The sequence below is a fragment of the Protopterus annectens genome, chromosome 14.part0, assembly GCF_019279795.1.
Source record: "Protopterus annectens isolate FY-2018-M chromosome 14.part0, PAN1.0, whole genome shotgun sequence".
Classification (NCBI taxonomy): domain Eukaryota; kingdom Metazoa; phylum Chordata; order Ceratodontiformes; family Protopteridae; genus Protopterus; species Protopterus annectens.
The window spans coordinates 362,904,301-362,931,604 of NC_056748.1; the positions used below are offsets into that span (position 1 = coordinate 362,904,301).

A 27,304-nucleotide genomic window follows, 5' to 3' on the forward strand; every position below is an offset into this window, starting at 1 on the left:
AAGCATTTTAACCAGGCAGGCCCACAGTACACATAATCCTTTTTTCAGGGGCAACCTGGGAGCAATGTCTGGTTAGGTGACTTGCTCAGGGTAACATAGTAGACAAATGAGGGCTTAGTGAATCAAACCCTGCACCACAGACACTACAACTCACAGTCTTAACCCTCTGCAACAACTGCCAGATGGATACATCACCATTTACCAGGCTGTGCAAGGAGTGCTTGTGGGGAGTGGAGTTTTTTGTTATGGCTTTTAGCATTGAGCAGCAATACCTTTCTGTTATCCAGATTCTGTTTTATGTTGGAAGCTTTGGAGGACTCACATTGACTCAAAAAGACACTAAGAGAGTGAACAAGTTTTTATCCAAGATATGAATTCCTTGGGAGGAGACGTGTAGGCCATCCATGGCAAAGCAGGAGTGTCTACCATCTCCTCCCAGGATGCAAAAAACTCCCTTACCAGCCTCAGTAAGAAGCTGAGATCCCTAATAAAATTCTCCAAAGTTAGTTACGAAAATAAAATTGCCAAAGATTCCAAAGACAACCACAAGGCATTCTATAACTATGTCAAAAATCTAAATGGCAATGCTTAGATCTGCTCTCAGCTACAACAGAACGGCATTAAATATACTGATTCCAAGGATATTGAATTCAGTGCCAACTTCACCCCCCCCCCTCACCCCCTAAACGTCCCATCTCAATACCGGAAGATTGCCAAATTCTGGTAATAATGGCCACACAGGTAAAAAAAAGCACTCTCCAAAGCTAAGAATATAGCATCCATGGGACCAGATAACATCCCGGGCTGTGTACTACATGAACTACAAAATGAACTGGCACCTCACGTAAGTGTCATGTTTAATCATAGCCTCACCTCAGGCTTCGTGCCCACTGAGTGGCTGTACAGCTACAGTAATCCCACTCCACAAGGGGGGATCCACCCTGGATCCAGGGAACTACTGCCCTATCAGTCTGACGAGCCCGATATGCAAGGCCATGAAACACATCATCATGGAACTTATAAACAAAGACACTGGCAACCTTCAAAGACTAGACCCCACCCAGTTTGGGTTTGTGAAGGGCCAATCTTGTCTCCTGAACCTGACTTCTTCGAATCAGTCTGCAGAGCCATGGACGAGGGTAAGGCAGTCCACTCAGCCTATCTGGACCTTGCCAAGGCCTTTGACACCATCCCCCACTCTGGAATCAGAGATAGATTTACTAAGCTGGGCATTAATCCCTACGTCACTCGATGGGTTGCCAACTGGTTGACTGACAGAACCCACACTGTAAAAGTAGCAGACTTGAAATCCAGCTCCAGACAAGTGGAGTACCTCAGGGTTCAGTCCTGGGATTGCTCTTGTTTGGCATCTACTTCTCTGAAGTACAGGCCAACACTAAGGGATTCTGGCGAACAAAGTTTGCAGATGACTGCAAACTGGGAGCCATTATTGAATCCCCAAATGACGTGGATACTCTACAAAAGGGCCTTACAGAAATAGATGCTTGGTGCCAGAGCCATGGGCTCAAGCTCAATGCCAAGAAATGTATAATTATCCCCTAAACACCGAAAGTGTGATGAGAGACTTAGGGATACAGGTGGACAGTGGTCTCACCTTCGATAACCATATCACCACAACTGTCAGAAAATCCTTCTATGTGGCACACCTCATCACTAAGGGCTTTTCATCCAGAAAAAAAGGAGATCATTGCCCCACTGTACTCATCCCTCATTAGACCAATTATAAAATACAATGCCCAGTTTGGTATGTACCTGTCAAGACATCTGCAACAACTGGGAAGGACGCAGAAATACCTCACTAAAAGAATCACAGGCCTAAGGCAGATGCCCTATGCTAACCGCCTTAAAAAAACTCCAGCTATACCCTGTCACATATCGTCCACTCAGAGGCGATCACTGCTTAACATACAAGGTCATGTCAAACCCAGAGCTGTTGGACATGCTACACTTAAAGAAATCCCAATCCCTCAGAGCCACACTCCCCAGACTCTGGAATAGACCGCCCATACATGTCAAGCAGAGCACCTCCTCAAAAGGAACCTTGACGACTGGATGGGGAAAAGGAAATTCACCCCAGGGGATCACGTCAGTCACCCTGTTAGACAGGGGTCCAGGGAAGTAAATAGTGTGGAAAGAAATAGCCAGGGAATTGTTATGGCTAGGCTTGTATAGGCCCTAGAGCCAATAGCCTAGTACCAACCTATGAACGTATATATGATGTACCCATTTAGAATGACACCAAAAGCTAAGCCAATAGCTGAAAAGTACAGTTTTGTACCTACCATAAATGTAGATGTTCGAGGATCCACATTACTGCAGTCATAACCTGTGGGTAGTCCGCTGTCCTCGGTCGGCCCGAATGCCAAAGTGTTAGGCTGGCGTCAGTCATGGTCGCTCAGAGCTGACGTCAGTATGCAGTAGTACTTAAGCGCATGACCGACGCCATATCCTCAGTCTTTCTTGCCCCAGATGTCAGAAGGCCTAAAAAGGAAAGGCCATAGCCAAAATAGAAAATACCCAACAACCAACATAGAGAAAATAATAATTATCCCAAAAGAAACACAGCAACCCCAAACTATAGAGGGGAAGGAGGGAGGGAAAATTGGACTGCAGCAATGTGGATCCTCGAACATCTACATTTATGGTTGGTACAAAACTGTACTATGTTCTTCGTCTCACATTGCTGCAGTCATAACCTGTGGGTAGAATCCCAAAGCAAAGGTAAAGGGAGGCTGGCAAACTAAAAAGCATTAGGAGCTGCTAACATGCCCTGTAAAACTGCAGTGGCAAACCCAGCCCTAGACTTGGAATAAAGAGGGAGATGGTAATGTTTAGTAAAAGTGTGCACTGAACTCCAAGTAGCTGCCTCCAAAATATCCTTAGTAGCTACCCCCCTTAAAAAGGCAGTAGATGTGGCAGTAGCCCTAGTGGAATGCGGTCTGATCCCAGCAGGAACATCCTTTCCATGATGAGAATAACAAAAGGCAATACAATGGCCAATCCACTTAGAAATAGTTTGCTTTGAAACAGCTTTCCCTTGTGAACCCAAAGCAAAAGAAATAAATAACTGTTGAGTCTGCCTAAACTCTTTAGTTCTGCTTAAATAATAGCGTAACTGCCTGTGAATATCCAAAGAATGCAAGACTTTTTCCCCTTTATTTTGGGGATCAGCATAAAAAGTAGGCAAATGAATAGACTGGTTTAAGGCCACATTAGAAATAACTTTAGGCATAAAAGTAGGGTTAGTGCGCAAGGACACCCTATCCTTATGGAATATCAGGAAGGGTTCAACTGCCATGAGAGCCTGTAATTCAGATACCCTCCTAGCAGACGTAATGGCCAACAAAAAAGCAGTCTTCCAAGACAAAAACTTCAACTCAGACGTAGCTGCAGGTTCAAAAGGAGGTAAAGTAAGCTTTTCCAACACAAAATTGAGATCCCAGGAAGGAGTAGGAGCTCTACGTGGGGGTCTTATGTTTTTTGCCCCTCTAAGAAATTGTTTAAACAAAGGGTGAGAAAATAAAGGAGGGTCACAATCATAGTGAGCAGAAATGGCTGCAGCATGAACTTTCACGGAGGAAAAAGACAAACCCTTGTCTAGTAATTCAGTAAGGTACTGTAGTGTAAAACTCAAATTAGGCACTGAGACATCAAAGCTCTTTGCTGTGCTCCAAAGAAAAAATCTCCTCCATTTATCAGCATAAACTTTTCTAGTACTGGGCCGTCTGGCCTCCAAAATGGCATTCAAAACCTGTTGAGGAAGCTGAGACCCCCCAGGGTCAAAAACAGAATACGCCAGGCTGTTAAATTCAGGGACTGTACCCTGACATTGAGAAAATTATTGCTTGACTGGGACAACAAGTGAGGAATCGGTGGCAAAGGCCAAGGAGGCTCCTGAACTAAACTCCTCAGCAGAGGATACCAGTGCTGGCGTGGCCAATCTGGTGCTATTAGAATCATGCAAGGCTTGTCCCGCCTGACTTTTAAGAGTACCTTGGGAAGGAGAGGCAGAGGAGGGAAAGCATAGACGTGAAGGTTGTTCCAACTGAAAGATAGAGCATCCACTTTCCAAGCTTTTGGGTGAAACAGCTTTGTGCAAAATTTTGGCAGTTGGAAATTTAGTGGAGAAGCGAACAGATCTATGTCTGGAGTTCCCCAAGCCACTGTCAACTGTTGGAATACGTGAGGATCCAATTTCCACTCGTGGGGATCCACAATTTGTCTGCTCAATAAATCTGCTAAGGAGTTCTGTGCTCCTGGCAGAAACCGTGCTTGAAGAGTGATGTGCAAACTCAGAGCAGTCTCCCACAATATCATAGCTTGCCTGCAAAGAGGGTAAGAATGGGTTCCCCCTGCTTGTTGATGTACCACATGACTGTTGTGTTGTCTGTTTGAATCAACACCTGTCCTGGTTGAAGTAGGTCCTTGAAGGCCATCAGGGCAAATTGGACTGCTAACATCTCCTTCATGTTGATATGCAAATGCTGTAGTCTGGGAGGCCACGTGTCTTGAATCCATTTCCCATTGAAGTGTGCTCCCCAAGCCAGGTCTGAGGCATCCATCGTTAAGATCTGACTCGCCTCTGGTCGGGTCACAGATTCCCTTGTTTAGGTGACATTCCTGAGCCCACCACAAGTATTCCTTCTGGATGCAAGGTATTATCTGAATGACAGTGTCCAAATCGTGGCAGTGTTGAGTCCATACACTTTTGAGATACCATTGTAGCTTCCTCATATGCAGTTTGGCATTGGGAAGTACCAGAATGCAAGATGCCATGAACCCCAAGGCTTGAAGGACTGTCCTTGCAGTCAGCCTGGACAGTACTGATAATTGCTGGAAGTATAGGTGAAGATTTCTTTGTTTGTCCGGGGTCAAAAAAGCCATCTGAGAAGCTGTATTCAGTCTCACACCCAGAAAACACATGTCTTGAGAGGGTACTAGACTGGACTTTGTTTCGTTCTCAGAATACCCTAGGCATCTTAAAACTGCCATTACATACTGTAGATGTTGAAGTAACTTGTCTTTGTCTTGAGCAAGAATCAGGCAATCGTCCAGATAAGGATAAATTTGTATTCCCCTCAGTCTTAAGAAAGCTATTACAGGAGCCAGAACCTTTGTGAACACCCTGGGCGCAGTAGATAAGCCAAAGGGCAATGCAGAGAACTGATAATGAGAAGTACCAGCCCGAAAATGCAGGAATCTCCTGCAGCTGGGCCTGATAGGAATGTGAAGATAAGCCTCTTTGAGATCCAGAGTTACCATCCAGTGATCTTTGCCTAGCAGAGGCAGAAGTTGCTGTAATGTTAACATCTTGAACTTTGGAATGTCTAGGTATGTACTGAGAATGGACAAATCCAGAATTGGCCTCCAAGTGTTTCCTTTCTTTGGCACAAGGAATAGGCGAGAATAAAACCCTAGGCCTTCTTCTGACGGAGGTACCACCTGGATTGCCCCCATCTGCAAAAAGCAAAGAAATTTGTTCGTGAGCCTCCAGCCTTTGCTGAGGAGGTACATCTGGCATGCCTTTGAAAGGAGGAAAAGTGTGAAAATAAAACTTGTAGCCTTGATTTATTATGTCCAACACCCATTTGTCCTGGGTGACCAAATGCCAATTTTGTTCGAAAAGTGCCAACTTTCCTCCTAGAGGAGCTGCCAGACAGGAAGAATCTGGCAGCTGGAGATACAGGTCATTGGGTCTGTTTACGAAAAGGCTGACCCCTGCCCTCACCAGAAGATTGTGCAGGGGAACTCCAAGTCCTAGGTCTGAAAGAACCCTGAGCGTGAGCCCTGCCCCTACCACGTCTAGACCTGCCCTTAGACTGAAAATCCGAAGAAGGGTAAGACCATCCTCTTGCAGGCCAATTCCTGCTAAACTTAGGGGGCTGCACTTGCAAAAATTCCTTAACCATCTGCATAGACTTAGCTTTGTCTTCCATCTTTTTCAAAACTGACTCCACAGGAGAACCAAAAAGAACTTCAGATTGAAGAGGAGCATCCAAAATTCGAGCTTTAACATGCTCTGACAAATTTTGATCCTTAAGCCAGGCATATCTACGAATAACTGAACCAGTAGCAGCCACCCTGGAAGAAGCCTGAAGAGCATCAAAGCCACACTGCAAGGAATGCTTACCCACTTGATCTGAAGCATGAACTAAGTCCTGCAATTCCTTACACTCTATACCCTCAGATAAAGCATCTACCTTAGATTTCAACTGACCTAACAGAAAGTTCTGATATTTCAGCATATGAAGCTGGCAATTTAAAGCCCTCATAGCTAACATGGAGGAGGTATACACTTTTTTACCCCACCTATCCAAAGCTCTAGAATCTTTATCCAGAGGAACTGGATTCTTAACTACAGAAGCCCTGACACCCTTAGGCCCTTGAATAATAGTTTCCGGGTGAGCTCTAGGACTCTTATACAAATATTTATGTGCCTCTGGAACTCTGTAATACCTGTCTGGCTTGACAGGGGCAGGGAGTAAAGAATTAGGATTAAGGGAAGCTTCAGAAAAAACATCCTGAACAACATCTAAAACAGGGGGAATAGCCAAAGGTCTATGTTGTGGCAAAAACAAAAATTCCCTAAGCCTCTTACGAGAATCTGAAAAATCCTGACCTTCCCACTTGAAATGCTCCCTCATGGAGTGCAAGGTTTCAGAAAAGGAAAAATCCTCTGGAGGAGAAGCAGAAGGACAGGAATCCTCTGCATCCGAATCAGAATAGGGAGGAAAATCCTGGATATCCTCAGCTGAGGACTCAGAGTAATCTGAGGAATGCTCCAATCCCTCTAAATCTGTCTCCACCCTAGGCCTCTTCTCTGGAGGGAGCATAGAACCCCTGATCAAAGTAATCAAATCCTCTGCCATTTTCAACATATGTTTTTAGGAACAGAGCCCAAGAACTAGGGCTGTGGCCTGTACCAGAAAGACCAGGTCTAGCCTTAGCAGGGCCTTTAGTGACAGAAGTAGAAGGCCTAATAACCTTTTGTAAGGATGGAACCACAGAAACCTGAGAAGCCCCCTCGGCCTGACCTAACTCCTGAGAGGCCAACTCCTGTAATAGTAAAGGTTCCCCTTGGGATTCAGCCAAGACCTCGGCTGGATCCACAGATTCAACCGTAGATTCCATAGAACCGGCGTCCGCAACGGACGACTCATCCGTTTAGACTTTAAAGATTTATCTTTTCGCTTTTTCGGTAGCGGCGCCGGAGGATCCGACGGCATGTTGTAGTTACACCGCTTACCGAAAACAAGCCTAGCATAGTCTAATCTGCGTTTTATGGTGCGCTTATTAAATCTAGCGCAAAAGCGACACCCGACTACGTCGTGCTCAGGCCCCAAGCAAGGAATACAGAGAGAGTGATAGTCCCTATGAGGTATCTGTTTCCCACAAGAAATACAATTATTAACTTTTTCTGACATCCAGATTAATTGAGGCAAGAAAAGACAAAAATATTCCCCAACGGGGTACTTAGCCCAACTTGGTCTTCGGTCTGAAACTCGAAAATTGAAAATTTCAGAACGCCGAACGGCACTTGCAAACGCTGCTTCTGCTTCGGACCACGCGGCAAGAAAGACTGGGGATATGGCGTCGGTCATGCGCTTAAGTACTACTGCGTACTGACGTCAGCTCTGAGCGACCATGACCGACGCCAGCCTAACACTTTGGTATTCGGGCTGACCGAGGACAGCGGACTACCCACAGGTTATGACTGCAGCAATGTGAGATGAAGAACATCCAATAATATTTTGTTTCTATTGTTGCATCACTCTTTGGTAATGGCAAAATGCTGCTCAAGGCTATACCTGCCTCAGACATGTTTTCTGAAAGCTCCATCATGTCTTTCTTCATAACAGGGAGGCATGTGTCAAACCCACATGCATTACGGCTGTGTCATACATGTACTTCGGGGGCAATGATATGAGTGCATGCTTGACATGGTAAATCCTACCATCTGGTGGGCAACGGACAGTAACCCTCTCCTTGCACAGCATGGCAAGGGGTGCATCAGTGTCTCTCACTATGTATTTACCTATGACCAAGACCTATGGATTGTGTGAAGGTAAGAGTAAGCACAGTTCTTAGCTGTATATTTAATTGTGGACGTGGTCTATGAGGTAGCTAGGGTACCTGTTTTCTTAGGTTACATTTAGGAGGCCTTTATTGCTTGGTCTGAGCTGTGTGCGATTGGTTTAGTGTAGTACTGACAACATGCATATTACTTGTTGAGGCTTTGTGTCAGAGCACTACCTCCAATAACATTATATAACTCATCTCTCATACATTGTCTCAGGATGCCATTTCAACCAAGGCAGCTACAGAGACAGAAAGTGCAAATCCATGGTTCCAGGTGCTTACTAATGTGGTCTAAAGGAGGAAGTAGGGTCTATGAGGTTTAGAGTTGATTAATGAAAGTGCTGTCTATCTGGTAGTGGACAGAGTGCTGACTTCAAGGAGATGCAACCAGCTAAGAACCAATGATACTTTGCTCTTTCTCTCACCAAAAGGAAAAGAGTAGCACTAATCTCAAGCTGCTTCTTGAGAAATATTAACACATGTTGCTGATTTCAGTGCACTTGCTACAGTCTTCTCTTAGCAGATACCATGGGCAGAACCTACAGAAGCTTGACACAACAGAAAACCAAGCTGCACAAGGGCGCTGAAGAGGGTCTCATCAAAACTGCATCCAGACCAAACAGTGAAGTCCCACACATAATGCTTGATCAGAGACCAGCAGGAATTGATGACCCTCTGCTTCTTCCCTCACCAGGAGCAAAGTAGCAGCATTAATCCTAAATTAGCTCCTAAGAAGCGCTTTTCAGGCTTCCCAGTGACTAGTGATCTTGAGGATGGCTAGGTAATAAGGCCTTCTACTCCTTCACAAAACAGAAGCACTAATCGCAAGCTGATTCTGGAGAAGCAGTTTCTAGGCTCTCTAATGATTTGTAGTTTACTTCCAAATGTTACAGATTTTAAAAGTAAGATGGAAATGAAGGATTAATACCCTGAATACTGCGGTGTGCACTAAGTGAAAGGGATGACATGAAATGGAGGCTAATTCAAGCTTTAAAACTTTAAAGAGAGGAGGGCCTTCCAAGTTTGATCTTTTATTGCTCAAAGGAATGAGCAGATGAGATAACAATGGCAGGAGCTTCCAAAGTCAATTTTACAGTAGAGACAGGCAGCTCGAAAGCCATCAAGTTTAAAATACAACAAGAATGGGGCATGTGCATGGTGCAGTCAAACATCAGTAGTAGTCTCACAGCATTTACAGCTAAGTAAAAGAGTGGCTAAATATCTTAAATAAGACCTCTTACTTCTTAGTTCCTCCCACTAATTTAGCTATAGTTAATTCCTTAATAATCAGTAAATGGATTTTTTTCTAAATGATGTTAGTCAAGATTTTTTTAAATTGCAAGAAAGAAACAATACAGTAAAATAAAATTCAAAAAATAATAAAATAAAACAAACTCCAATATACTAAAAGCAAATGTAAAAATTAATGGTAGTATCAAAACTTTAAATGAAGAAATCCAATCAAAAGTACAAATGCAGTCACACACCTGCAGTAGTTTCACAGCATTTGCAGTTCAGTCTCTGAGACATATCTGTATTACTGCATCTCTGGGATGTCCGCCTGATGCAAAAATAATGGGAAAAAAAAGCTGCTACACTTTGCATTAACTAGGGATGCAGAAATATCACAACAAGGCTTCCTCCAGTGACACACGAGTTTCTAAACTGACTTACGACACCATTAACAAGACATCAGGAACAGCCACTGAGCCTCTCCACTAAGGAACCGGCTTCCTTTAGTATGTGGCTGTCTGTGAAATTATAATTTCTTACAGTTTCTTAGCAAACGGTTAACAAATGAGTTTTTCCCCTCTTGTTCAGGTATACCACTGCCTTGCTATCAGTATGGATTGCACCAGCACCCTGGTAAAATGAGTAATGAAATGCCTGCAATGTAAGGAAGACTGCCCTCATTTCCAGTCTACTAATGTTCAAAATGTCCTCCATCTCGGACTACACTTCTTGGACTAACTGCCCTAACAATTTCCCACCCTCAACCAAAGATAAAGGCATTCCTGGTGAAAGCCACAGCAGAAATGGAAACCAACGGATTTGCCTAGAGTTGGGCTTGTATTGGGCAAGAAATGAGCCTTGCAAGTCTTGGATATCTTCATTAGTACAGATATGGAGCCCAAGAGTTGATACTTCTTAACTTTTAAGGTCCACTGCAGCACTGCCATGTAGTACCCGGTACTGGGAATTACATAAATAATAGTTGCCATGAGAACCAGGACTTGAAGCAAACAGGAGTGGGAATTTAACATGCCAAAATGATTTGATGGACAGTGTTTTGAATAGGAAAGATCCTGTCAGGTAAAATAAGTGTCTGAAGGATAGTGTGTTGAGTATACAACCAATAAAGGGGAGCATCTGAGTGGGCTCAGTGTGGGACTTGGCTGTTTTCACTGTATTCACTACAGTGCCCATAGAACAGAAAACACACAGAAGAGAATTCCTCACAGAAATAAGTGTGTTCCTTGTTGGAGGCCAGGAACCAGTCATCCAGGTACAGACATGCTTTGACCCCCCCCCCCCAGGCTCACACCAGCAACAGCAGAAATCGCCTGTATTTCTTGGTGATCCTGATTTGTAGACAAGCATCCTGGAGATCCACAGGCTCCTTGTGACAGATAAGACAGAATGAATGTGCAAGACCTCATTAAAGGACTCTTTGGGAATACATTTTTCCCTCTCAAATTAAAAATGGGTCTGAAATGACTGCATCACTGCTGCCGAGTGACGAAGCTTTGACTACAGCCCAGGTAACCCAAGTTCAACTAGTGGATTGGATGTTGGGCAGGAAGGATAGGCATGCCCATCCTGGGAGGAAAAGGATGGTGGTTCCTTACCCAGGTTATGCCACAGGACCTCTGCTCTTTGGCAGAAACCCTTCATGATGCAGGGAGCTGGTGACAGGACACAAAGGCGAGGCAATCCAATCCAGTGATGGTACCCCTGTTGGGAGTACGTGAGAGAGCACTCGTGCACTGACGGTCCTTGCTGTGATGCAAGTGTTCATGTCACCACCAGATGGGGTACTGCGAGGAATACTGTCAAGAGCACAAAACAAACATCCTCATTGTTGCCTGAATTATGGCGCCCCCTTACGCAGCTTAAGGTCTGATTGAGGGAAAGCTTGATGTATGGCTGACAGGTACATGTGTAAAAATCATAAAAGACAGAAATAGGCCTGAGGTCTTTGGACTTGAGAACTAAAAAGAATCATAAGTAGAAACCACATCCTTTCTGGTCCAGTAGGACCACCTGGATGGCTCGTTTTCTATCATGGATGGCTCGTTTTCTATCATGTTTAACACCTTTTTCCTGCTGCATCCTTCTGATCGGTAGAATATCTGGCAAAAAAAGAAAGTGGGTCGGGAGAGAGTATGGAAGGAAATTGTATAGTCTCTGGATATTACTGTCTTTGTCCACTTGTCTCGGTTGATGGCTAACCAAGTTAGTAAGTGAAGGGACAGGTGAATTATTTTTACCACCAGAGTAGGACAGTGAGGCAAAGCCTCAGGGATTAAACAGATACTCCCCCCCCAACAAATGGCATCTCTGCTTCTCCTGGTTATTACCTCCACTGCACTGGTGACCTTTCTGAAAGCTGCCACTACCATAGCAGCTCTTCACAATCTTTGACTATTTCTTTGCTGCTGGCTATACTGAAAACACAGCAATGATAAGTGTTTTTTTCCTGCTACTACCTGGGTGACTGTCCGATCTAGCTAAACTGCAAGTATTTCTGCTTCTTGAACTGTTTTAAACTGTTTAAAGTTGTTTTTGCACCTGCACTTTTAAAGTTTGTCCTGTTTGTTGCATTTATCTGTTGAGGCTACACACTCAAGTGCTCTAGACTGTGTTACATATTTATTGCATTTTCCTGCTGTTTGTTGCAAAAAAGAAAAAAAAAAATTATCCTTGTTTCCTGTCTTTCCTGACCTAGAGTAGTCCAAGTACAGGCTTTGCTGTATTCTGGACTTTTGGAAAGTTCCTGTGTTGCCCATTTCCTTTCTTGGATAAAGAGAGGCTTCTTTGTTCACCAGTGGCAGTGGGGAGCTTAGAGCAGCCTATCTATCCCTGGAGGAGTGTTCCCAGCACAAGAATCTGGTAGTCTATTGGCCGTTTTGGGCCAATTTCTATTTCTTTCAAGTCCCCCTGTATAAAACCCGCTTTGGCGTGGCTTTGTGCGATTTTGCGCATAGCGCATCGGGCAGCTCCGCTTAATTGGGTTTAAACCATTCTCGGCTCCACAAAGTCTGCTCTTCACTTTTTCCCTTAGAATTGATGTAATTCTCATAATAAACACCCTATTCCTACTCTAAAGCCTGGCACTTGCTCACTAAAGCAATTATATAAGATAGCACTAAAAAATTAAAAGCACTACACCCTCACAAACTCTCCTTGAGTACCTTGTTCCCCATTGGCCCTTTTTTCAATTATAAAGGAATTCCCAATACTATTCTAGCATGTCCAAAGGTCAGTTGTCAATCTCCTCTCCGGTCCAGCTGGTGAATCTGGGAATCTTGAGGCAATGTTACAACTGTCTCATGTACACAGACAACCCTCTCCTCCTCCCAACAAATTCCAACACATGTGAGAGATGCAACCATATAGCCAAACTGGAGGCTAAGCTCTCTCAACTCAGTACTGGCGTAACCAGTCAGGAGGAGAAGGAAACCACACTCACTACAATTCCAGTCTCATATAGACCTACCACGACAGCAAACCAAACACAAACACACAAAAACATACTCGGAGACTCTAAATAAAAATCTGCCTAAGCAGCAGAGACCTCCAAAGCAGACACCCAAGCAACTGCTACCCCAAAACAAAACACGTGCAACACATAGCTCACAAAGCCAGAGTGCCGAACAGTCACAGCCCTTAAGGCTAAACAACACACCTGATACACTTGTAATAGGTGACTCTATCGTCAGGCACACTGACGTCCCGCTCACCAGGCTGAACAAGAAGGTCATGGTGAGCTGCCTGTCAGGCGCTAGGATCTGCCACATAACACAAGCACTCAGGTCACTCCAAGGCAAGTACAAATATGACTTCTTCATTGTCCGTGCTGGTGTGAATGACCTGAGACGTACCTCCCTGGACTACATGAAAAGAGTCATAGAGGAGCTCTCTGAGCATGTAGCCCAGGCTGGTATGACCCTGACCTTGAGTAGCATCTTACCCTCACCAAGAATGATGCCACAATATGAAAACATGATGATCAATTTCAACAATTGGCTTAAGTACTGGTAGCATTCAAAGGGGATCTAATGCCTGTCAGCCTGGGATGACATGCTCGACAAGCCACGATGCTTCGCTAGGGACGGCTTGCACCTGTCACCCCTGGGCTTTCGGATATTGGCAAAGGCTCTTGCCACCCCCATAGTGCCTTTTTTAGGCAAGGCTCAAAAGACAAACCCACCTCCATAGGCATCACAAGGGATAAGAAACTAAGAGTAATGCTACCCAACGCCAGAAGTCTAAACCTCAAGATGCACGCACTCGAAACTCTCCTTAGCATGGAGAACATCGATATCTGTGCAGTAACAGAAACCTGGTTCAAGGCTCCCGAGAGCACCCCAGCACTACCAGGTTATACCTCATACCATGCTTTTCCGCCCCAAAACTTGGACCGAACGACAAAAGGAGGGGCAGTATCAATATTCGTCAAAGATCCCCACACCTCCAGGTTGGTGGCACAGCACGAAGCATCAGAGACTATCCATGTTCAGCTAACAGTGGGTAAAACTGCCTTCCAGTTTATAGCCTGCTAAAGACCACCCTCCCAAACCCAGGAACCCCACTCGGCCTTCCTGAGAACACTGGAAAATATGAAGGTCTCTCCAAACACCATTATATTGGGCAACTTCAACTACCCAAACATAGACTGGGAGCATTACTCTAGCTCCAACACCCTAGCCTAAAGGTTCCTAGAATTTATAAACTCAAATGCTATAGAACAACTTGTTACCACTCCCACAAAAGGGGAAAACATACTGGACCTGATCATCACCAACATGGGGGCACTACGCTCCAGACCAGAAGTGTATCCCTCACTGGTAAGATCAGACCATAAACTAATCTCACGGGATATTCACATCCCAGCCCCACCCCCTGCCCAGAAAACCACAGTGAAAAACTTCTCTAAAGCAAATTTCACACTCCTCAAAACCGAGGTGGAATCCTTCAAAGCCCCTGGGCCTGTGGAAAATACGGCCCAGACCGCAGAATCCTTTATAAACGCATTCTATGAACACCTTCAGGAATGCATGGATCATGCAATCCCAAATAAAACCAAGACCCAATCCTCCAAAGGCAGGCGTCCTGTCTGGTGGATCCCAGCCATAAACAAACTATACAATAGAAGGAGGAAGCTACTACATGATAGAGCAAAATCCCAAAAAGGGAAGGCATCTCTGATCAGTATTAGAAAAAAACTATGGGCACTCATAAAATCGTCTAAGGCCAGCTTCAAGAGAAAAATTGCACAGGACACTAAGGATAATCACAAGGCTTTCTTTAGTTATGTTAGGAACCTGGGTGGGAATTCCCAGATATGCTCAGAATTGGCCCAAAATGACAAAAAATACACCGAACCACAGACATTGCCAACATCCTAGCTGACAGGTTCAGCGCAACCCCCCCCCCCACCAAAAGGGCAAATATCTATCCCAGCAGAGTTCTGCCCCCCGACATCTCAGATGCTCAGGTAAGAGCCACCCTCTCCAAAGCAAAAAAACACAGCATCAATGGAACCAGACGGTGTCCCGGGCTGCATCCTACATAAACTCCAAGAAGAGCTAAACCCAAACATAAAACTACTGTTCAATCTCAGCCTTACTACAAGATATGTACCCAAAGAGTGGCGTACAGCAACAGTGGTCCCTCTCCCCAAAGGTGGTGCCTCAACAGATCCTGGAAACTATCGCCCCATAAGCCTGACTAGCTTGGTCTGCAAAGCTATGGAAAGGATAATCATGGACCTCATAAATAAAGATACTGGGGACCTACAGACAATGGATCCTACCCAGTTCGGCTTTGTTAAGGGCAGATCCTGCCTCTTAAACCTGGTCAATTTCTTTGAAACAGTCACCAAGGCCATTGACGAGGGGAAGGTGGTCCACACATCCTAGATGGACCTCGCAAAAGCCTTCGATACAATACCCCACTAGGGCATTATAGATAAGCTCACCAGCTTACATATAAACCCCTATGTCACTAGATGGGTTGCAAACTGGCTCAAGGACAGAACCCACATGGTTAGAATTGCTGGTGCCATGTCTGACTCCAATCCAGTTACAAGTGGCGTCCCACAAGGCTCAGTCTTGGGACCTCTCTTGTTCGGTATATATTTCTCGGAGGTACAGGCCAACACGGAAGGACTGTGGCTGACCAAATTCGCAGATGACTGCAAACTATGCGCCATAATCGACTCTCCAGCAGACACAAGCATCCTACAAAAGGGCCTAATACAAACAGACAACTGGTGCCAGAGCCATGGCCTCAAGCTAACCCCCAAAAAGTGTACAGTCATCCCCTTTGGCAAAAACAAAGTGCCCACAAATTACCACATAGGTGGTAATCCATTAAGTATGGAAGAAATAATTAGGGACCTGGGGACCCAAGTTGATAGCAATCTCTCATTTGAAAACCAGGTGGCCAAAGTGTTTAGAAAAACATTTTATATAGCCCACCTAATCATGAAGGGATTCACATCTAGATCAGAGGAGGTCATTGTGCCTCTTTACACATCCCTCATCAGGCCCATAATTGAGTACAATGCCCCTTTTGGGATGTACCTCACCAGACACCTGCAGCAACTGGAAAGACCCCAAAAGTACCTCACTAAGAGGATCAAAGGGCTCAAACAGATGCCATATGCTGCCCGGTTAAAGAAACTCCAGCTCTACTCGGTGGCGATCTGTGCCTGACGTATAAAGCCATGTCCAACCCGGATTTAATGGACATGCACCTCAGAAAATCCAAATCCCATCGAGCTACGCACTCGAGAGACTTGAACCTCAGCACTGAAATAAATAGGACATGCTGGAGGGACAGATTCATAACCCAGAGGCTCCCTTCACTCTGGAATAAAATCCCAGTCCAGGTTAGGCAGAGTCCCTCATTGACTCTCTTCAAGAGGAATCTTGATAAGAGATCGTAGGTTTACCCCGGGTATCACTTCTGTGTCACTGTTAAACAGAGGCACAGTATACTAACCTCGAAAAAGGGCATAGCAAAATTCATTTAAAATGGGTGGCGAAAGCCAAATACACTCTGGCTAGGCTTATAAATGCCCTAGGGCAGATAGCCTAGTATGAACCTATGAACCTATGATGCACTCCACTGAATTTTAGAGATGGACATTGGAAGCCTAGAATTTCAAGTCAAAAGCTGTATAGTTTTTTTCCCTCCTGTTCCATCTTCTCCAGTTTACATTTAACTGCTTAGCCAAAAACAGCTGACCTGTTGAAAGCAACATTAAGAAAGGTTGGTATCCTCTGAGAAATCTGTAAGACACAGCACAGAATGGCAAAAAAAAGCTAACCTGGCACCTGCTGCTGTATCATCTGTAGAATCCTGGGGTAGGTATATGGTGGGGATCACAATGGAAGGGACATGATTGTCATCTAAGACTGTAACTTGTCTCCTTCAGGCAACCTTTCCAACAACTGGCCTTTGTCAGTCGTAAAAATACAGCATGTGGCACAAACAGTTCATTGTCCTCAAAGTAAACATGAAGGATGTATAAACTCACTTCCTAAATCTGTATTTTGTCCATGCCACTTTATTCAGGGGATGGACAACAGGGATAGCAGGAGCCTTTTTAACAATGGAATCTATTTTGAGTGTTTGTGTCACGGAGGTCTAAACTCTGGGAAGTAAGAGGATCTTCACTTGTGTCATGTGCCACAAGAGTTCTACAGTGCTGTCCCAGTCACCAGCAGGTGGGCCCGAATCACTGACATAAAGATCAAGACCGATTCCTTTCTGTGAGCCAATAAGCTCAACCCCAAATGACTGAGAAAGAAACTCATCAGGACTGAGAAAGATAGCATAGAAATATGACCCTTGCAGAGAGACCCTGAACATTACAACCAAGACACTGGTTGACCCAGAAGCTGACATCAGCAACATCAAACACAAAGGCTGAAGGCTTGTCCAGTTGACATCATCAATGAACCAAGAGGTTCATTGTTGGTTACCAGACATATCACATAGGAGACCATTGAGGAGCTTAGCCCAACTGCACAGACTTGCCCAGAGTCGCACAGTAGATAAGTGAAGGTGGACTGACTACAGGATGTAGCTTTTTTAGTGCTCATAGCCTTGGTTCTCTCTCTCTGCTGACTGCCAGAATAATGATATCAGGACTGACACTGAAGCAGATGACTGAGATCCAGGGTCATAGGTTCCCCTGATGTCTACAGCACTGATCTCTCAGTCACAGACACTAACAGAAAGGCCAATGTAAACAGCACCAGCCCTGAGGGCAACAATTACAAATCTTATATTACACTCAAGGTTGATACCACTGCCAATATCAGCACTTGCAGGCCAACTTCACTATCAATGAAACTGCCACAAGTAAGAGGCCTTGTTTGGAATGCAAAGACGGCGCAGATGCAGACCTTGATAAGAAAGAAAGCTCTCTGGACTGTTCCAATATCAGAATAGCAAAAACATTGTCCAGTAACCTGCGGCCATTTCTCAGATACCAGCATATCTGAGCAGCAAAAGTCATTTGGAGAAGAAGTTTAATTGCACATCACAGGTGAAAGGGTCAGTAGCCTGAGAATTTTTAGATGCCAAGCTGACCAAAGACAAGTGCTTTCAGTCCTGAAGGTTAACAAAAATAGATTTTCTCAACTCAAATCAACTAACTCAAACAAAGGCATTATCCAGTCAACAGTTTTCCTTTTGAATGGGGTTCCCAGTATGGACACCTATAGTCGCTAGCAGGGCTCTACTCAGTTTCTGTGCAGTAGTCTTCTGACTCTTCAGATGTAAACCTCACATCACTATTCATGTGCTGCACAGACTCATCCAAAATAATCTATCCAGAAGCTTTTTTTTTGTCTTTTTAACATCACAATGTCTACCTAACATATTAGCAAATGTTACATTCGACACCAAGTTCGTGTATGGCTGAGATACAAGAGCTGTTTAACAATGTTGTCCACTAAAACTAAAGGAAAAAACAGAACTAATATCTGACTTCCTATGTACACCAAGAGTTGTTTGCATATTTCTAGAGTTTCCACAAGTGTAGATCTTCCTACCTAGCCACCTCAAAGTTAGGCTGGTTTACCTGAAGGTCAGTTAGGTCAGGCTCACCTCCTTCCATCTGTTTAGCATGAGTGGGTTCAGCATCTTCTCCCAATTAGTTTTCATCAAGCATTCACAGCTTTTTTCTATCCTTTGTAGGAGGATCCCACTTTAAGTAGAATAAGTGAAGTGTTCATTCATTATCTACAATTTGTCTAGCTCTGGAAGTACTTGGTGCTACATCTCCTTAAAGGAAGAGAAATATTGTCCTTACTCATCTTACATAAACATCTCCTTAGATATGTTTTCTGTACATAATGTTATCAAATAGTTTTGGAGATGCACACTACTCAAACTATGCATGAAGTTATGGAACTATCTTCCCTTTAATTTAAGGTCCACTTTAGGGAGCAATGCAATTAAACATGCACCAAGAGAATATTTCTAAAGGTAACTGAAACGTAATGGTGATAATTTAAAAGCTTCTATGCTGATGTACTGTTGTGTATAGATCAGCTAACTGAATTCATGTGTTTTAATATACAGTCCAAATACTTGCTAGTCAGTAGTTAATAATCTGAAACAGCTCTGCTAAATTAGATTTTTGTACTGCAATTCTACTTGCCTTGTTAAATGCCCCTTTTTAATATGAATATTCACTTACTAATGTTTTCGTAAGTCCTTGCCTATTGTTGTCAAAATACACTTGAATATTTTCTCCCCTATAGTCCACAGACAGTGGAATGTTGCTGTATGTAAGTTATGAAAGTTTAATTTGGTTACATTATTCTAAACAACTTTCATCTTTAAAAAACAATTACCATTTCTTTGATTGTAACTCTTAAGAACAAGTGATTTTGAGGGGTTTTATCGGTTCAGTGCAAAATATTTCCACAAGGGTTGTAAAATCCTTCAAGTTTGTAGCAGTGGTCTGATTCACCCACAATCAAACTCTAAGTAACTTTGCACATTGGTTTCTATGACGAACCGATTTACCATCTAGTCAGCTGAGATGCTCTTCTGCTGAAACCAGTTCAAAGCAAAATTTACTGCATAGCTTCACTGAGAACAGACAGACTTCCTTGCTGAAAAGTCCTGGCACAGCATGCCAGACCCTCCAGTAATGCTTGTCACAAGCTGAGTTAGTATTTAAGCTGTAAAATGTCTTAGAATTACTAGCAAGGCCAGGTGCGATATTCAGGTAAACCTTCTGAGGCTCCCACATTTAGAAAGATGTCATCAAGCTGGCCCCTCTTAGAAGAGGAAGCACTGTGGTGTACTTCATGCCAGCTGCTAGGCCCTCTTTCGTTTCAGTTATATAGTCAAAATGTTAACAGGAATGCTTTGACATTGTCAGTTGGCACAATACCTTCTGTAGGAAGTAGTTGGCCAGTGTTATCCTCTAATACATGGAAGAAGACTGGAGCATACTTGTGTCAGACAGAACCAGCAGAGAAACTACCCTAGTAAACATTCAGAATTAATTTAGCCTGACAAGTTGATGCTTCACTTTTTTGTTGCTGGGCCTTTCTCATTTCCATCAGCTAACTACTTGGTTCAGATGCAGTTTATGAGACAAAGCCTTAAATACTTCTTCCATCTCTAAACGATATTCATAAAGATGCCCATACTTGAAACCATGTCTACCAAAATACTTAACATCTCCACAGCTGTGACAATGCTGGCAAATTGTGCCAAGGTACTATGTCACAATGTATACTCTCAGGGATCAATATATTACATATCTTCTCAAAGTAAAAACTTAAATGTTTAACTTACTTTCACATAATAATGGCAAATTAAAAATACAACAGCACTTCTGTAGTACTATCAAAACAGCAGTGACTTCTCTAGAGCCTACAGATTTTTGTCTTCGGTCTTTTTATACCAGCACAGCATATAGGTTTTCCCTATCAGAGTTTTCACAGCATTTTCCCTTTTAAACAGGGAACAGTATCAGTCATACACAGTACTTTTCCTGTACAGTCCTTTGAAAAAAATCAAAACAACCTCCATTTCCTTAAGAGAGCAGGTCTTCCAACCTTTGGCTTCAACAAAGGTACACAAAGCCTTGCATTAGGCACATTCATCTGTTCTCCTGTGCTCCTCTGGTGAACTTAAAATCTAGAGTAATTCTGCAGAACTGAAGACCTCTGCCAGGTCCAAAGAATCAAGAGCGTTACATTTACCTGGCAGTTCTAAGACACAGATTAAGCTCGGATAACAACCTAGATGACCAATGAATCTGGAAGAGCCATTCATGAATGAGACAAGAATAACAAGGGACATGACTGCTCATCTCTCTTGGCTAAGGAAGAAGGATAAGGGAGCATGTTGGGGCATGCTTCATGCCAAGGCTTTGAGTGGAGACCAGGGTTGCTGATGGAGGAGACAATAAGCTGACAGGGTGGGCAGGCCAACTGAGGAGTATATTGCCAAGGAAACAAGGGTGGCTCACTCCCAAAACTCAGATGCATACCTGTAAGCAAAGCCAGCCTTGGGCATAGGCCAACTAGGCAGCCGCCCAGGGCCCCGCTCTAACAGGGGCGATTTTCCAGTAATCTGGATGGTGTAGGTAGACCGGGATGGGGGGACCAGGTGGTGTGGGGGGGGGGGGTACTGTGGAGCCCTTTTGCCTAAGGCACCAGTTGACCAAAGGCCGGCCCTGCCTATAAGGAGGCCTTAACAAATATGCAGGGGTGAAGCTACTGCATAACCTGAATCCCTAAGAATAACATTAATAACTGTGCAACATGGGCTCTCATCTCCCTTTTCTCTCCCGCTTTCTAACTCTCAGAATTTTTTCACAAAAGTAACTCACAAAACAGTACAGCAGGGGCTGGAAGAGGATCCCACACCCAAAAAACTAATCTGCATTCATCTTTTTATCTTTAGGTAGATTTATCCATTACCCTTTCTGAGTCTGAGCCATAGCAACATTTACAGTGCCTCAGCTTATGCTCCCCCTCTGTCAATACCTGGGGCGTCTCACTAAGTGAATGCACATGGAGGAAAAACATGCAGAGACAAAAAAACAATATTATAATTACCATTTAAACACTAGTTCCTACTCTTACTCGGACAATACTTCCATTTGTTCAAATCAGTCCATTAAAAAGCAATGCTTTGTAACACAAGAAAAAAATGTCTCATACTGCTGAAAAGTTCACTAACTACAATATGCTAGAACATGGTTTAACTACACAAGACTTGCCTGTAATTGGTGCCTCCACATCTAGCACCGTTTTTTCTCGACGAAGAATTTCAGCTCCTTCACTGATTATTTGAAGTGCAATTTCTTCCTTTATACGACCTTCTTTCATGAAATGACTCTTTAAAACATCTACCCTAGGTTTGCCATTTATATCAAATACTTCCTCGAAGGTTAAACGATGTACTGGTGGGAAAGGGACTGCTGTAATTACAGGAATGGAAAGAAAGTTACTTAAAACTTAATACAAAATTATAAACAAAAATCAGCACCAAATTACAGACATTTCTGCACAATGAATATTACTTTAAAATAGCCCATGCACTTAAAAAACACTATAAAATGAAGATGGGCTTCAACTTCTCAGATTGCCCCCTTACCCTTGTGAAATTCTCTCAACAATGACAATTCTGAAACAAGTACATTTTAAAGAAATCTTAACATTAATAATGCAGCAGATATAACCCAAATACAAATACCATGTAATCAAATATGTTATATTTTTCTTCAAAACTGTGATCATTTACACAATTGCATATATGTATTCATCAGAATGAAACTCCAAATACTAGATATTAATAAAAATGTATTCCACTGCAAATAACAGCTGCATAGACCCATGTAACCCAATATGTAGGACACTGTATACCCCCAGACCCATGCTAGCTTAAGATATCGACTTTGAGATTGAACTACTTTGAAAATTGAATGCAGAAGTCATTTCCAGCCCAACCAAATATTTTCTTTGTTATGATACTGTATGGCCTCAGAATCAAATATGTTTAATTAGCGTAGATGTGAAGGTCCAGCACCCATACTGGAGAGTAAACAGAGGTGAGCTTTTGTTAGCTTTGTGAATATTTAATTTGAGGAGATAACATCCCCTTTATAAAACATTTTCTTGTAAAGAAAACATGGCCAAGAAAAACATTTTCTTAGCCATTTTGGTTCACATGCTGACACTGTGAACAACATACTGTTGTATCCGATTTGCCTGGCTGCTTAAAGGAAAACACCGGGCTAGAACTAAAAAAATGTGTTTTTTTTTTTCAGTCTCTCTGTTTCCAGACCTATTTTAACACCTAAAATTGACTCTAAGTGCTTTATTTGTAATTTTAGCCTGTTTACCACAACATGGCTACCGATGGGGCTTGCTATATCAACGTGATCTACTTCTCCTTCAAGCCTTTCTCTTTCCCATAAAGCATTTCAAGTCTCTTTTATGTGACTCATGCCAGACATAAGGCAGTAACTGTGAATTCCCATGCCGTTGACATATAAAGGGAAATACGTGACTCACTGCCAGTTTGTATTCCTTCTGTGTTAGGCCTGCTTCTTTTCTGTTGCTAATCACCCTCATTTATGTTTAAATCAGAGCTTGCTTTACAGTATAATTTGAAGTTATCTAGCAGAAGACAGAGTTGTAGCTAATTTGGATGCCTTTGTTCCAAGTGTTCTTTTGCAGTCCAGCATGAATTGACAGTCCCCTCCTCCAACACTACTGCAGAGGTGTGAAAACTGTCACTGCAACTGACAGCTCACAATAGAAAGGAAGGGAGTGCCATTTCAAATGTCTTCCCCTCTGCCTGCAGAATCATTTGTTAGGCAGCAGCAGAAAGATTTATGTAAAAAATTTCAAATTAAATTTCATAAAACAGTTGAGGATAATTTTTGATTATTTCATTGTGTACACTTTTTTAGGTCCTCCTTATTTCTACAAGACATTATTATGTTAACTTATGTTTGTTTTACAATCTCTTTGAGGAACATTGGCCTAGTGACATTTTGTTTTTGTATTTTACATGACATTTTCATAATCTCCACACATTCTGAAGGACTGTAAAACAGTAGATGGCAAACCTGTGTCTATGATGCTGGCACAGTAAAATTATACACTGAAAACTCACTGTTTTCTATACTCCATGCAGTGATTTTTTTTTTTGGGGGGGGGGGGGGGCTACTAATTATTTTGTGCATGTATGTATCACTTGCATAATGCATATAGCTGAGGCATTTGGGAGCTTAATATGATCTTCTCTAATTCAGCTGAAACTGTTTAGCAATCCTTTAGTCCTTTATCCATATTAGTAAATTTACTTTGAGGCCCACCCTGCCTTTCTTTGTGCATATTTCAAATCTTACTGCTCCACTGGTCATATATCGATCTGTTAATTGGCAGTAGATACTACCAAGCCAAACACAGTTATTCACATTTTTCACATTACTAATTTGACTTGGGTCTCTAAAACAACAAAAGAGACATGTGCAGTTCGCAGAAAACACCACGTAAGAGGGTTTACACCCTTCACTCAAATAAGGATTGCAGCATCCAATTTGCAGTTGTACTAACAAAACTTGTCAAGTCAGGCAGTAAGCACACCAGAGTAATACTACTGTCAGTGTCATGAGTTGTTGTTGTGTCTTTCGTTTTTTTCCCAGTTAGGGGTCGCCACAGCAGAACTCCGGTCCGCTAATGATTGGCAGTAGATTTTTTACGTGCAGAGTTGCCGGCCCTGACACACAACCTTCAAAGAAGGTACGCCCATTCATACACGTCTCCACACAGAAGACGCTCTAGCTGAGAATCTGAGAATCAAACAGGACAACGTCTTACTGCGAGGCAACGCTACCACAGCACCACCACCGTACAGAATGACAATTCTGACTCCATAAATTTCCTGTCTACGTTATTACAAGTCACTGTACCAGGCAGTGTTGTGTGCCCTTTTGGCAATATTGCACATCTTACTCCAAGTTCTCCTAAATATTGCCACCTGAGATCCAAAAGCACATGTCATAGCGCTCTCCCCTTTGTGTAAATGTGTGTAGGCCCTACAAATTACTTAAGGATACCTAAAATACATAAAATACATGTATCATATCACACAAACCCCTTTGCCATCAAACTGGTGACTGCTACATAATGTTACGCTATCTCACACTGTGCATCAGACATTAGTACATGTTCACACAAGTTACAGTGTGTCAAGGTTACCAGCTATCATCATCTGTACAGGTGACAGTGAGCACACTGTACAAAGGCTTGGACTATAAACGCTGTTAGCAGGGCATAACTGCCACACAGGATTCTGAACATTGTGATTCCTGTGCCATGTCACCACCCACTTGCTACTCAGTCTCATGTCTAACAATTAATGTCTTTTCAGTGATTGTGCAAGAGTGTCTATGGAAACTGGTTCCTGCTAGTTACATAAGCTCAATGTATTTTTGGTTTACAGTACATACTTCATACATACACTGGCTTTGCTTAGTATGATTTTTGCCTTTATCCCTGTGCATGGCCTAATCAAATTCAGTGCCCTGCTGCAACTAACAGACTCTCTGTAATACCAAGGTCTCTCAAATAAAAATAATGATGCGATTACATATATGAAATAGTCCTCTATCCTCCACCCAGGTAAAGTGAGTACCCCTCCTACTAACATCCCTCACTCCTCCAAAAATATTGCTACCTCATTCAACATACACTTCACACAAACCATACTACCACTAGCTATACAACACAACCCCCCCCCCAATCCACACCTTCAACTAGTAATCTCTCCACTGTCTTCTCTTTTTCTCCTATTCCTACCGCCAACATAAAAAAACTCTACTAAACTTAATCCCACCAAATTAGCAGCAGACAACCACCCAAGTGAATACCTACACATCACAGCTGATGCTTTGGTTACCTAGTACACATCTTGATTAACCGATCTCTGTCATAAAGTTACATTCACACCATGGAAAGTATCACATATAATTCCCCACCATAAAGGTGGCCCCGCCACAGAACTAACCAATTACTGACCCATAGCTATTCTCTCTCCACTCTCCAAAATAATAGAGAGATGCATTCACTCTTGTCTCAAAGTTCCTCCTTACTAACTACCTCCATTATCCAATACTCAACATGCTTTCCGATCAACCCATAGCACCACCACTGCCTTATTCACCTTTACTAACACTATCCTTCAGCATAAAAACAATGCCTATCTCTCCTCTGCTACCTTCCTAGACCTATCTAAAGCATTTGACATGGTCCCACACAAACAATTCATCTCTGTCCGCAATAACCTACCCTTCTCTCAATCAATCGGTCACCAACTGGTTTCAGCTACCTGTCTGACTGCAAACAATCCGTTGTATCGCAGAATGACATCTCCCCCAACTACCTGTCTCTATCGGGGTTGTCCAAGGATACATCCTTGTACCCCTACGCTTCTGTCTTTGCACCAATAATCTAGCCTCTGCCACGAAACATGGCACTCCTACAATACACAGATGACTCAATCATCATCTGCTCAGCCCAGTCCCTACCCAAACTGCAAGAAGTCACACTGGAAGCCTTTTCCTCTGTTGAAACTTGGTTATCCAATGGCCAGTTAATACTCAACCCAAACAAAACTAAACTACTCATCTTCCAACCCACCAAACATACTCAAAACAACTCTCACTTTAACATCACAGCAAACGACAACACCACTATACACCCAACAGGACACACCAAATTGCTTGTACTGGAAATAGACAATGAACTACAATTTGACATTCACATATCCATGACTGGTATGGCAGTAGCATTGTTACCTCACAGCAAGAGGTTCCCCCGTTCGGTTCTCAGCTTGGCTTGGAAGTGCCTTCTGTGTAGAGTCTACATGTCCTCCCTGCGGTTGGGTAGCGTTTAGCATTGTTACCTCACAGCAAGAGGTTCTCCCGTTCGGTTCTCAGCTTGGCTTGGAAGTGCCTTCTGTGTAGTGTCTACATGTCCTCCCTGCGGTTGGGTAGCGTTCAAAAGACATGCTAGCGTAAATGGGCGTGCCTTCGTTGAAGGTTGTGCGTCGAGCTGGCACCTCGGCATTTCGTAAAAATCTACTGCCAATCATTAGCGGACCGGAGTTCCGCTGTGGCGATCCTTTACTGGGAAAAAGCCAAAAGACACAACAAAACAAAACAAACAAAAAAAACATATCCATGACCATAAAAAAAGTCCACAAAAAAAATAGGAGCGTTACACAGAAATAAGCAACTTCTCACCAAAGCAGCAAAGATTACAGTAGTAAATTCTCACCTTACCTCCACCCTACTGTATGCATCTCCAATATATACCAACCTAAGGCAATACGATCTAAGCAAGCTAGAGACCAGCTACAACAAAAATCATCTAATTCGCCAGAGGGCCATTCTACTGTAGTCACCATTCTCTCTCACTTGCTGAATTGGGCTGGCTTGAACTCCCTCACCACCTTCAATGGTATCAGCTCACACTCGCCCACAAACTAGTAAACCATCCACTAAAAGTCCCATCCCCTCCATAATCTGACCCTATCGCACTACCAGACCACTAAGATCCAGCAAGGAAAATCACTTACAGGTCACTAAAGCCAATAACTCTTCTGGAGAAGCACTATTCCCTTGCGCCATAGCCAAATTAGGGAACTCTCCGCCAACCACAATTAGTTCCGTACCATCATGCACCCACTTCAAAACTTTACTAAAAGGGACCTAAAAATATGCTGGCTATGCCCTTGCAACTCCACATCTAAAATCACCCACCCAACCACCCACTACCTTTCTTTCCACCCCACTAACTACCTTGACTGTTGCAAGCTCAGATGGTCATAAGTCTAACTACTTATTATAGAGCAAGAACTTAATGTAACAATTGTTATTGTCTGTCACGTACTTCATAGATAAAGATTCTAGTTG

General features: G+C 43.2%; 1 protein-coding gene across 7 annotated transcripts in view; it reads right to left on the reverse strand.

Moving 5' to 3' along the window:
* The window catches only part of PPP3CB (protein phosphatase 3 catalytic subunit beta), a 1,778,441-nt gene that overhangs the window by 1,520,769 nt on the left and 230,368 nt on the right, over nt 1–27,304 (reverse strand). For all 7 annotated transcript variants that reach the window (XM_044056087.1, XM_044056085.1, XM_044056086.1 and 4 more), the window contains exon 2: nt 21,596–21,796. In XM_044056087.1, coding sequence (XP_043912022.1) covers nt 21,596–21,796 — 201 coding nt within the window. The remainder of the gene's footprint in view (nt 1–21,595; nt 21,797–27,304) is intronic.